The 12740-nt window shown below is 40.7% G+C and overlaps 3 protein-coding genes across 8 annotated transcripts; 1 reads left to right on the forward strand and 2 right to left on the reverse strand.

Moving 5' to 3' along the window:
- Positions 1 to 191: 191 nt before the first annotated feature.
- rfxank (regulatory factor X-associated ankyrin-containing protein) lies at positions 192 to 3825 on the reverse strand. Of its 2 annotated transcripts, none has more exons than XM_071342910.1 (9): positions 3512 to 3825; positions 3092 to 3310; positions 2866 to 2988; positions 2519 to 2584; positions 2284 to 2384; positions 2047 to 2172; positions 1879 to 1945; positions 1677 to 1757; positions 192 to 1548 (listed from the first exon to the last, which is right to left on the reverse strand). In XM_071342910.1, exons 2-9 carry the CDS (start codon positions 3303 to 3305, stop codon positions 1496 to 1498), a joined length of 831 nt encoding a protein of 276 aa, XP_071199011.1. In that variant the 5' UTR covers positions 3306 to 3310; positions 3512 to 3825; the 3' UTR covers positions 192 to 1495. The 2 variants fall into 2 exon arrangements, with proteins under 2 accessions (XP_071199011.1, XP_071199012.1); XM_071342911.1 differs by having other exon boundaries at positions 3182 to 3310; positions 3512 to 3821.
- A 9-nt stretch (positions 3826 to 3834) lies between these two features.
- borcs8 (BLOC-1 related complex subunit 8) lies at positions 3835 to 11531 on the forward strand. Of its 5 annotated transcripts, none has more exons than XR_011667986.1 (6): positions 3835 to 4019; positions 4174 to 4286; positions 4477 to 4541; positions 8381 to 8488; positions 8850 to 9015; positions 10316 to 11531. XR_011667986.1 is itself a non-coding variant. In XM_071342912.1 (6 exons), exons 1-5 carry the CDS (start codon positions 3983 to 3985, stop codon positions 8917 to 8919), a joined length of 393 nt encoding a protein of 130 aa, XP_071199013.1. In that variant the 5' UTR covers positions 3837 to 3982; the 3' UTR covers positions 8920 to 8939; positions 10316 to 11531. The 5 variants fall into 5 exon arrangements, 4 of the variants coding, with proteins under 4 accessions (XP_071199017.1, XP_071199013.1, XP_071199014.1 ...); XM_071342912.1 differs by having other exon boundaries at positions 3837 to 4019; positions 8850 to 8939; XM_071342913.1 differs by having other exon boundaries at positions 3837 to 4019; positions 8850 to 8939; positions 10319 to 11531.
- On the reverse strand, positions 8060 to 12740 carry tmem221 (transmembrane protein 221). The gene is made up of 3 exons (XM_071342909.1): positions 11970 to 12740; positions 11334 to 11419; positions 8060 to 10115 (listed from the first exon to the last, which is right to left on the reverse strand). The coding sequence occupies exons 1-3, from the start codon at positions 12260 to 12262 to the stop codon at positions 9589 to 9591; spliced, it is 906 nt and encodes a 301-aa protein (XP_071199010.1). The 5' UTR covers positions 12263 to 12740; the 3' UTR covers positions 8060 to 9588.

Below are 12740 nucleotides of genomic sequence, written 5' to 3' on the forward strand. Positions count from 1 at the left end.
CGTCTCTCACAGTTGTAGTGTACCTATGATAAAAAATTACAGACCTCTACATGCTTTGTAAGTAGGAAAACCTGCAAAATCGGCAGTGTATCAAATACTTGTTCTCCCCACTGTATATACACACACACCCATAACTCCTTTGGTCAGTGTACCACCATGAAGAATAATACACACATGAAATAGGACATAAGTACTCACCAAATTATTTATTATTAAGGTGTTATTTTCAATGATTCATTGTCATACTATGATATAACACGTCATATATGAAAAAAAGAGACAGACTGTCAATGATCCTGAAAAGGCTTCCACTTGTGTTCCCGTCAGGATGCCCAAAAGATGGAGACTTGGCTAAAATCATAGATTTTTACCCAGAAGACAGCAGCTCACTACAAATATCCTTCAATGTATTATTAAATGTCTCTAAAATCATACCAGTTCAAATTAGTTGTAGTAAGTCTTGTTCGAGACGGAATGGCCTTTTAATTCAAACGTGAGGCAGCTTGATGTAGAACTACACCGCCTGGACAGGACAATAGTCCTAGTTGTAATAGTTGCTTAAATAAGTTGTAATAGTACAGAAAAGGTATGCCTGGACCTGAATACTGTTATACAGAAATGTTGATTTTAATGCATAGTAGCTACAGAGCAGCTTTCAATTAATATTGTTCTGTGCTGTTCTCTTTCATTACTCCTCTGCTTATCTGGCTCTTAACTCCACACCCACAGATTTCCCATTCAGGAGGTCCCCACGGTGCACAGGCTATAAATAGTGTTTGAGAACACTTCTTTGGCCGAATAATTGTTTACTCCTTGGACATCCTGGGGGAAAGGGCTTTGTGACGTTTCTGTTTCTGCGTGAGAGAGGGAGAGACTTATAGGGAAAGAGAGGATATAGTGCCATTGAAGAACATGACTGCTGGAAGACTGTACCACCCCAAATGAATTGTTTTGAATGGGAACCATATCTGACTGCTTTTGGTGAGGACATTTTAAATTGGTTACCTGCTTGCGCACACAAACAACAAGGGGAAAAGGATGATTTGGCCTCAACAAAGAATCTGGATTTTATTGCAGCTTTCCAGGCTTTAAGGTCACGCAACCACCTGCATATTCAAATGCTTGTGCCTTGCATTTAATTTCCCATTCCAAATGAACATCGTAAAATGTGTATGCATTTTGTTTTTGAACATTTGTTTACTATCCATTGGTGCTATACCTCCAATTTTTTTTAAATATATATTTAAAGATAGTTTGTCCCCCCCAAAAAAGAAATATAAGCATTTACATAATATAAAAAACATGTTGAATAAATGTACAAGATAGGAACCACAGTGTCCCTTAACGTTGGAGCTTCCGTTCCAAGTGTCTTCGCTACCAACCGCCTTTTGTGGCTTCAGTGTTTTGGTCAACCACCTCACCACTGATGCCAGCAGGTGATCCACTGTTCAGCACAACGTCCTCTCTAACCACATCCTGGTGCCCTTAGCTGCTGTCATGCTTTTTTCTTCAGGAGTTTCAGAATATGGTCCTCTAACACCTTTTGGACTGAAACAAAACATGATTTACAAAACTTTTTTTTACTTGATTACATGATTTACTTTTGCCAGGGATTTTTTTTAAATTTTTTAAAAGTTTTTTGTTGTTGAAGATGACAGATTAGAGAGGGTGCTTACCTTGTTTGTGTCCGAGGGCAACAGCTAAGGCCATTGGACTATACCCAGAATCTGCCTCAATGTTCATGTCTGCCCCTTTATCTGAATTACAATCATAAGACCATATCATATGTATTTCTGCCACTTTGAGATGACTACAGTACTTTGGTTTTGGAAATCATTAATTAAAATGAACTGTGTGCAGGGGTATGAGGCAACGTACCTAAGAGGGCCTCAGCACACCTTACATGGTTCCCTCTAACAGCGTAAAGGAGAGGAGTACCACCATTCTTAAACATAAAACATTCAATGAATAAAATCACCTAAAAACATATTGAAGACTATGTGTGATATTTCTGAAGAAATCAAGAATCCTAATTTACACCCTTACCCAGTCATAAGCATTGATATCTACTCCATGTTCAAGAAGACGTTTCACTATGACTGCATAGCCTCCTGAGCTCGCCAGGGTCAAGGCACTCTCCCGTTCCCATGCTATCGTACTAGGATCTGCCCCCTAAGACACACCACACAAGGTCATAGCAGCCACACAGGTTACAATCAACCACCACCCTGTTTATGACTAAACATTGAATTCAATAAACAAGGGTCTAGAAATATCACTAACGTTTTCCAGGAGGAAATCCACCATGGCTTTCTCTCCAAACGCTGCTGCCCACATGAGAGGAGTTAAGCCCCGTTCATCCTGGTGGTTTAATAATGAACTGTCTGCAAGGTCAACAAACATTTTCATATTACACAGGACACCGCCTACAAGTCATCATGCTGGTTCCACAAGGCTACACAAGTCAGGCAAGTTCTACTCTTTGCACCATTGGTAAGTGGATATGGACATTTCTCACCTTTGCTCAGGTGTGTGGCCACCTGTAAGACCTCCCCCTGGGCAGCTAGCTGGTGGATGGACAGAACTGATGAGACATCAAAGGGTCAGTGTTTTGTACATTTAATTGTCCATATACTAAATGATATGCATAATATACCTTAATCTCCCTCAGTTATATACAAATACACAGGCATATACATATACAGTGTACATAAAACCACAGAGATCTTTTAGGGTCATTCCTGTAACATTCCTGTGCATTATCTAATAGATTATGAATGAGAGTGCATACACAGCAGTGTTTAAGGTATTTTGCCGTGAACAAAGAGTTGATTGTGTTTTCTGAGTTCAGACAGACATACTTACTGTCTAAAGTAGCTGGTCTGACTGTGACCTCGTTCCCACGCTGCCTATTCGTGAGGGTGGTGGAGTATTTCAACAGGCTCTCCTCCTCATCCACACCCGTGTTCTCTGTAATCACCCTCACACCTGGTAGCAAGGAGCAATACAGATATTTCATCACATTTGCATACCCCAATGCCTATAATCATATGAGACTTTATGCAAACTGAAAATGGTGTTGACACATTACCTGCAGACAAATGGACAGGTGTGATTACTGTATGAGAAAGCCTATAGACCTTGCAAAACCAGCAAAGAGTTGTAGGACTGACAGTCATACCATTTAACCTCTCTCCTCTGGCCTCCCCTGGTAGACATGTAGTGGATTCCAATGCTAGGCCATCTGAGAATATGTGTAAACTGGCTGCAAGATCTGGTATCTCACCACCATCTGTGCCATCCATGGTCTCTTGAATCAAAGTAGATATATATATTACTATATAGATTAGCTTTAGCCAACAGAAGTCAAGAGAACAAATATGGAACAAATGTCTATGATTATCTCACTATCTCTTACTTTTCAAAGCTGAAATGATGGAAAACCATTCCACATCAGCTCTTGCAAAATAGGAAAGTCTCAATGGCACATTATAAAGAGATTCATTTTTACCTTTATGTCGCAAGCAATGGTTTATATGTCCAGCTCACAATATCGGATAAAATAGCAACATCAATGTTTTATTCTTCAATCCAACTTCCTGATATCAAAACTGAAAGTGAGTTTATTTACAAAATCCCATGATGCAATTGATAATGGTAAGCCGCCCGAACTGTCCATCCATTCATTACATTTCTTATAAATAACTTTATCCAATTAAGTGTTTTTGAATGTGTGCATGTGTAATGTATGAAATTGGTTGACTGATTTTATCTACGATAATTGTGCAATCTACCAGTAAACGCGAAATATGTCGAGAGAATAAATATCTAGGAACTATTTTTTAAATTCGTGTTGCATTCCGAACATGATTTGTGATGCGCATGACAGTAGCACGGAAACTGCATTTTTATTTTTGATAACGCTTTAACACGAATTAAACCCTTGCAAATATTTAATTGTATATCGTTTAATGTGTATAAGATGGAGGACCAGGAGATGCAACTGAAAGTTAAAAGAGGTAATTAGCGAATACTTTATAGTACAATTGTTTGCTAAAGTCAACTGTCATCACCAGCTAGCTAACCTTAGCTAGTAGCTGCATTAGCTAAACAGGTAACGTAGCTACTTGTCATAACAATATATATTATATTATTATATGTTTATCTCTGCAGTGACTGACAAATTCACGGAGAACATGTACGTGTTGGCTAACGAGCCATCAGTGGCTCTTTATCGACTGCAAGAACACGTTAGAAGGTCCCTCCCAGAGTTAGTACAACACAAAGTAAGTAACGTTAGTGAATCCAAAGCAGCTGAGCTACAAATTAAATTGCTAAGGAGAATAAATGTAGTTATGTTACTTTACAGTAGTTATAATGGGCTGTCCAAAAACACGTCTAAAAAGTAAATGTATACCGGTAGCTACTTTTGCAGTAACGTAATTCATAATATTATTCTCTGATCATCTCTTCCAGACAGATATGCAGAGCTGGGAGGAGCAAAGCCAAGGAGCAATCTACACTGTGGAATATGCATGCAGGTAATCTAGCCCAAGATGTACTCTTAAGGAGCCTCAATTGCGATACGGTTCTAGAAACATAAAGTCCTTTACTTTCATTTCACATCACAAATACACTTACTCTACACTGTTTTAACTGGCTTTATTACAGTTGCAGCCAACAGTATTTTTCAGTGACAGCATGTTTTTGGTAGCCTTCTTCCTTTACAAACTGGTGTTTGGAGCATGCTAGATAGCTAATTAGCACAGCTGGACCCTCTATCTTTCGTATACATACGCAGTAACATGGAGATATGGCCGTGTGGAAACCATAAAAGGTGTGTATCAATTAAAGTATTTCTCTCTGATATGAAAGATAAGGTCCTTATGCTTCCAAACCCGTACCGCAAGTGATGTGTGTTAATGTTCAGACCAAGCGTCGGGTGTCTTAACAAAACTCCCCCGTACAGAAAACGCCTTCGTCCAATGACTTATGTGTAATTTTAATAGAACTGTGAGTCAACCCCCTTTTGGGTTCTCAGCTGGTATGGACCACAGCTGGCTCCATGTGAACTACAATTCTGACACTTTGTTTTAACGAATAGAAATGTTAATAATCCTCGCTTGTGATACGGTTTTAGAAACCTTTGGAACTTTCAGACCAATGAGAGAGAATATTTCAAATACAAAAAAAATACACTTACTGTACGCATTTTAGCAAAGTTGCGCCTGGCTGTAACAAAGCCTGTTCTTACGTGGGTCCGACGCATAACGAAAAAGACATTACAGACAAAAGACTTTACAATTGACATTCATTTAAAAACAACATGTAGTGTGTGTGTGTGCATCTATCAGTTACACATACATATCAGTACATACACACAAGTAGGTCACATGGGGGAGAGGTGTTGTGCCGTGATACCAGGTTTGCTGTTCAGTTGTGCTATATAAGATGGAAGGGAGTTCCATGCACTCATGGCTCTGTATAATACTGTATGTTTCCTTGAATTTGTTTTGGACCTGGGGACTGTGAAAAGACCCCTGGTGGCATGTCTGGTGGGGAAACTGTGTGTACCAGTCCTGTGTGTAAGTTGACTATGCAAACAATTTGGAATTTTCAACATATTAATGTTTGTTATAAAAACAAGAAGTGACGCGCTCTTTCCTCAACTCTTAGCCAAGAGAGCATGAATAGTATTAATATTAGACCTCTGATTACAAAGAGGAGCAAGACGTGACACTCTGTTCTGGGCCAGCTGCAGCTTAACTAGGTCTTTCTTTGCAGGACTTCACCATATAACTGGACAATAATCAAGATAAGATCAAACTAGAGCCTGCAGGACTTGCTTTTTGGAGTGTGGTGTAAAAAAAGCAGAGCATCTCTTTTATTACGGACAAACCTCTCCCCATCTTTACAACCATTTAATCTATGTTTTGACCTTGACAGTTTACAATCTAAGGTAACACTAAGTAATTTAGTCTCAACTTGTTCAACAGCCACACCATTCATTACCAGATTCAGCTGAGGTCTAGAACTTGGGGAATGATTTGTACCAAATACAGTGCTTTTAGTTTTAATGTTCAGGACCAGGCCACCCATTCCAAAACAGACTGCAACTCTAATGTTTTCAGTGACTTCATTAGCTGTGGTTGCTGATGTGTATGTGGTTGAATCATCAGCATACATGGACACACATGCTTTGTTTAATGCCAGTGGCAGGTCACTGGTAAAAATAGAAAATAGTAGAGGGCCTAAACGCAGGTCGATGTATTCCAATCCGGATGTTTACTCATGAACGAAGGCAGGTGCACAAGACGGAAGTACATGCACGCGATGCATGCATACTAACAGGTGTTTACAGTTGAAGTCAGAAGTTTATATACACTTTAGCCAAATACATTTAAACTCAGCTTTTCACAATTCCTGACATTTAATCCTAGTAAAAATTGGTTAGGATCACCATTATATTTTAAGAATGTGAAATGTCAGAATAATAGTAGAGTGATTTTATTTCAGCTTTTATTTCTTTCATCACATTCCCAGTGGGTCAGAAGTTTACATGCATTCAATTAGTATTTGGTAGCATTGCCTTTAAATTGTTTCACTTGGGTCAAGCGTTTCGGGTAGCCTTCCACAAGCTTCCCACAATAAGTTGGGTGAATTTTGGCCCATTCCTCCTGACAGAGCTGGTGTAACTGAGTCAGGTTTGTAGGCCTCCATGCTCGCACACGCTTTCTCAGTTCTGCCCACACATTTTCTATAGGATTGAGGTCAGGGCTTTGTAATGGCCACTCCAATACCTTGACTTTGTTGTCGTTAAGACATTTTGCCACAACTTTGGAAGTATGCTTGGGTTCATTGTCCATTTGGAAGACCCATTTGCGACCAAGTTTTAACTTCCTGACTGATGTCTTGAGATGTTGCTTCAATATATCCACATAATTTTTCTGCCTCATGATGCCATATATTTTGTGAAGTGCACCAGTCCCTCCTGCAGCAAAGCACCCCCACAACATGATGCTGCCACTCCCGTGCTTCACGGTTGGGATGGTGTTCTTCGGCTTGCAAGCCTCCCCCTTTTTCCTCAACATAACAATGGTCATTATGGCCAAACAGTTCTATTTTTGTTTCATCAGACCTGAGGACATTTCTCCAAAAAGTACGATCTTTGTTCCCATGTGCAGTTGCAAACCGTAGTCTGGCTTTTTTATGGCGATTTTGGAGCAGTGGCTTCTTCTTTGCTGAGCGGCCTTTCAGGTTATGTCAATATAGGACTCGTTTTACTGTGGATATAGATACTTTTGTACCTATTTCCTCCAATATCTTCACACGGTCCTTTGCTGTTGTTCTGGGATTGATTTGCACTTTTTTGCACCAAAGTATATTAAGCTCTAGGAGACAGAACGAGTCTCCTTCCTGAGCGGTATGATGGCTGAGTGGTCCCATGGTGTTCATACTTGCGTACTATTGTTTGTACAGATGAACGTGGTCTACAATTTTTTCTGAGGTCTTGGCTGATTTCTTTTGATTTTCCCATGATGTCAAGCAGAGGCACTGAGTTTGAAGGTAGGCCTTGAAATACATCCACAGGTACATCTCCAATTGACTCAAATTATGTCAATTAGCCTAGCAGAAGCTTCTAAAGCCATGACATCATTTTCTGGAATTTTCCAAGCTAAAGGCACAGTCAACTTAGTGTATGTAAACTTTTGACCCACTGGAATTGTGAAACAGTAATTATAAGTGAAATGATCTGTCTGTAAACAAATGTTAGAAAAATGAGTTGTGTCATGCACAAAGTAGATGTCCTAACCGACTTGCCAAAACCTTAGTTTGTTAACAAGAAATTTGTGGAGTGGTTGAAAAACACTTAGGTTGGAGTCATTAAAACTTGTATGTAAACTTCCGGCTTCAACTGTACATGGTTTTGCACATGTGCCAGGTGATATACATTTCAGTACCGGTGCTCTAAAAAGTTGGGGAAACAATACTTTTCTGTGGATATTTTGTTTAAAATGTTGAGCAGCTGAAGGACCAACCACACAGACAACCGGTAGAGTAAGTTCAAATGTCATTTATTCAACATTCTGGCTTGTCATGAAACTCTCTACGATTTTGCAGTGCTTTCTTTCAGACTGTATACCAAGAATTGGTATAAAAGTCAGATTTATTAGGTAAGTGTTACTCAACACAGCCAGGTGCATCGGGCAGTGCCAGGACATTTCCCTCACAAGGCTAAAGGGGGCGTCCAATGACCCAATGTAATGCGATGGAATTGGAGTCATGGTCTAAAGTCTACTTTTTAGGATTTTAATTATATTGAAAACATTGATCGGCAATTCAATGTTGTATTTGTTAACACACATATTTTTATTTCCAGTGCAGTGAAAAGCATGACAAACAGCAGCCTGTACTTCAAAAGCATCGATGGCCTCCTTCGTCAAGCCATCAGCATGAAGGAACAGATCAGCACCTCCCAGGGGCGTAGGTAAGAGGCAGTAAACATCCAATTCCTCTCACTTTGGCTCTGGGAAACCATAATAACACTGTGTCCTTGACACCGTAACAACACTGTATCCTTCATTTGTCTGATTGCCCACAACCCACTCATCACTGCTGAGGAGAAAAAACACAATCTCCCTGCTCAAGGGTGGAGTTGATGAGGCTTATAAACTCCTTTTGAGTGAAAGCCAAGGTAACTTTTTCATAGACGTGGGCCACCATTTCTTGTTTGTAGTTATTTTCCTTTGCAATCATCATCATCCTCCTTTCTTTGCATTATTTTATTTGCCATTTTTGTCTCTGTTCTGTTTTCTTAATTATTTCCCTCCATTGGCACATGCATGCAGCGCACATGAAGCGACCCCCTCTCCCATTCCCCCTGCCACTCCACCACATCCCCCATCCACTTCCTCCTGACCTCTGGAAGACTGTCCAAGGTTAGTCGTTCCTCAGGCATCACACTCAAAGCTATACTTGGCCTCAAGGACTTCTAGGCACTCTCTTGACTTTCAAGTAAGTGCACTAGAATGAACCTGAATGTGCTAATACTGGTTTACTTAAACTGTTCCACTTTATTTTTACCACAGAGTGTTTTGTAACAACATACTCACGCCTTTATTCAAAGTTATGAAATATGTTTGTTTTACAGTATGCAGACTAAACAGTTTTGGCAATATATTTCAAAGACCACCTACGAAACACTTGAAAATATAAAGCATTTCTCTGCCACTTGTTAAATTGTATAATCACGTAGCAACTATAGCATTAGCTATAAGTTACTAACATTTTCCATTGGAATACCAGTAAGTAAACATTCTAGAGAGGGTTTAATAATGATGGTTTCTGTGTAAAAAGTCAATACAAAGGCAATAAGGGAACGAGATGTTAGGAAAGGTGTATTAAAATGACAGTTTCACTGTATGTCTGTATTGAAATGTACAGTAATAGTATTAGTGGTGCTTGGATAATGAAGGGATAGCTCAGAGCTTTTAAATAGTTTCAGCTATTTTCTATCCATACTGTATTCTTCGGAACGTTTGATGGTTAGGTAGGAATGTACGAACTGCTAAGACTTTGCAGGTCAGGTCACACCAGAGTAGAGTCTTTACTGGAGGCTCCTGACTTGCGGGCCAGCACGCTCCGCATCTCATTGTTAATGCCATTCCAGGGCTTAGATGGAGACTGCAGCAACTCTGTTGACAGGGTCCTGTGCATTCTAGAACCACTCCCACCACTACTGTAGCCCTCCTTGTCACTGCTGTGGCTCTGAGGGCTGTGGGATGGGGAGTACTGATGCTGGTGATGCTGCTTAGGGTCGGTGCAGGGAGGAGGGTAGGACAAATGCCGGTGGAGTTGGGAGTTGTTGCGGTGCCTCTTGGGTTTTTCCCCGTCTTGGAGCTTGCCTTGCCGGGTGGCAGGGGTGCTCCCACCATGCTGGTTCTGGTACAGGGTGTCAGTGTGTTCCCCACCGCGGTCGTGTTGGGCGGTACGGGCGGCTTTGACCAGGGAGTGAATCACGATCATCAGCAGAATCAGGATGCCCGAGGCCAGTACGCATGCGCTGGCGATGCCTGTCTCTACCTCAAACACCAGCAGCATGTAGATGGACATAGCTGCAGCAGAGAGGGAGGGATAGAGAGAGAAAGATAAACAGATGAGAGGGTGATGGACACAGTGCCAGGTACAGAAAGATGAGTCTATACACTGTAAGAAAGATCCATTTTTCTCCCTGGGGTGAATAACTCTAAATAATGTAGTGCATTTCCACGGTTGTGTTTTTGTGACCTATTTTACTATATTGGACATCTCTCAGCAGGAGAAGAACCACAGACCCAAGAGTGCTGAAGGAAGGAGGAGAGAAACACAGCTCTGGGATATGATGATGACGACGACATTGTGGCATTGCAGTGAGGCTCTGGCTAAGTTCCCTCTGAAAGGGAGCTGTGGGGGTCAGGAAGTCATTCACCCTACCATCACAATGTTGCACTGCCCCCACCGCCTCAACAAGGGACTCAATGGAATGGAAAGCCAGCAGCTTTGCTTTGCCAGGACTTGCATTAACACACTTCCGAAAATGAACGTCAAAGACGTCATTGTTTTGGGCCTTGTGTATCAATCAATTGGAGGGACTCTGAAAGTAGTGACTTTTGCCTCTGCTGCAAATGAACTGGAATATATCTGTAGGAATCTAAATGAAGTTTTCCTTTCTAGGGTCACAACTATTTGGTAGAAGCTGTTAATTGATTAGCCGTTGGTCTAAACGTATGTAATGTCTGATAATTTAGCTAAAGCAGATTCATTTAAGTGATTGCACATGAGGTTCATTTGTATTTATTGTGGAACCCCATTAGCTGCTGCCAAGGCAACAGCTACACCTCTTGGGGTCCAGCAAAAATGAATGCAGTAATATATAGGAATATAATTTTAAACATTAAAATAAATGTTACAACAGATTTCACAATATATTAACTGTCTCTCTGCAGGCCACTACTCTAATGCAACACACTATCCAGGTGTGTGTGTGTGTGTATGTACCCGTATGTGTGTGTAGTGTACCTGTGTGTGTACATATGTACCCATGTGTGTGACCCTTCAGTCCTCACTGTTCCAGAAGGTGTATTTGTCTTTTTGAGTTACTTGATGTGGAATAGAGTTATGTGGGCTAACTACTGTGTACATAACGCTACCAAATATGTAGCAGTTTGTTACTTTTGATTTTGCCAATGAGTTTGAGGTGACAAGTGTTAAGACCCGCTGGATGCAGATTGCTTTAGTCCACAATATGTTCTGGTCATTAACAAGGCCTTACTGTTATTTGTTGTTGGTCTTACCTGCAAAGTATACTGAAACCCCAAGGCAAAATAGTCCGATGGTCACATGTCGGACAGCTCGGCTATCCAATAGGAACCAGTCTGCTCTGTGGGAGGAAATTAAGCAAATGCAATCAGTGACATGATCATGCTATTTGTGGAAAGTGCTAAATTACCTATTATGTATTTTGACCTAAATAAATAAATTCAAGGTTGGAATTAGGCCTTCTGTCCATAATTGTTCTATCATGTGGGATACTTTTCTGCTCAAAATAGATTTTTAAACAGAATTCTTTGTCATTACTTACACTGGAGTGCACAGAAGCTAAATGAGAGTAAATTTATAAGCCAAAGTGGGAAAGAGCAGGGCCACTGAGCCCAGGGGCCTTGTGCACTGGGTGCATAATGAGGAAATGCTATTGTTTGTCCAGGATTCATACTGAGTTTAGAGATAGGGGTTGGTCAGTGAAGTAGCCTCAGCACACACTGAAAGTTATGAATTTATAAGAATGTAGTATTTTAATTTCTATCAATGTCAAACATTAATATAGGCTAATTAAAGCACATTATTCAACCAAATAAACTACTGGTGTATCAGTGATAAATGTTAGCCTACAACAAATAACATCCTAAGTATAGGTGTGTTGATTGATTTACCTTTCCGTATCATCTTCTCTGCATATCTCGGTTGTAAAGTAGCTGTGCAGAAGGCAGACCACGACAGAGCTCAAATTGAGCGTGAGAGACAGAGCAGAAAGCACTGTAGACACTGGCATCAGCACTGCCCAAACATTAGTTGGCACGATGGAGATGGTGGGGGGAGATTCCTTCACAGCAATCTGTTGTGTTTCTAAATGGAAAATCAGATTGACCGATAGCAGAGACATAATCGCTGATAGGATCCCTAATAAAGCAAGGACCATCAAAGACCGCTGGCTGTAAACCGTCATATTTGGGTAATAAATCACGGACTGACGTCGACGCACTTGTCTTGGAAAAAGTTATCGCGGTGGGAATCCACTTTATCCTCCGGATCCTTCTTGCGATCCTCTTTTCCAAAGGCTTCAATCTAACATAAAATGTAGTTTTAAGTGTAGAAAAATGTTTTGAAATGGTAAGAAACCTGTGATTGAGAGTCCGATCATGGAATTAGAGTGTTATTTGCGTGTTGTGCGCGAGCACCCACTCCCCCAGCCGAGCATGTGATGTTCTTTAAATCCCCAGATTAGAAACTTCGCAACAACAATGGACTTTTCACTTGGATTCTCCGGAACAATGCGTTGGTGTGCTTGTCCGAAGCAGTCCACAGCCGGGGGGAAACTATACAAATTTATACAAGTTAGAAACTATTCACTTTCCTTTCCAAAACATGAATTACCCCGGCATGAAGGCATTTTGGGAATGTTAACACAATTGCAGTAGTGCGCA

The sequence above is a fragment of the Salvelinus alpinus genome, chromosome 15, assembly GCF_045679555.1.
Source record: "Salvelinus alpinus chromosome 15, SLU_Salpinus.1, whole genome shotgun sequence".
NCBI lineage: Eukaryota > Metazoa > Chordata > Actinopteri > Salmoniformes > Salmonidae > Salvelinus > Salvelinus alpinus.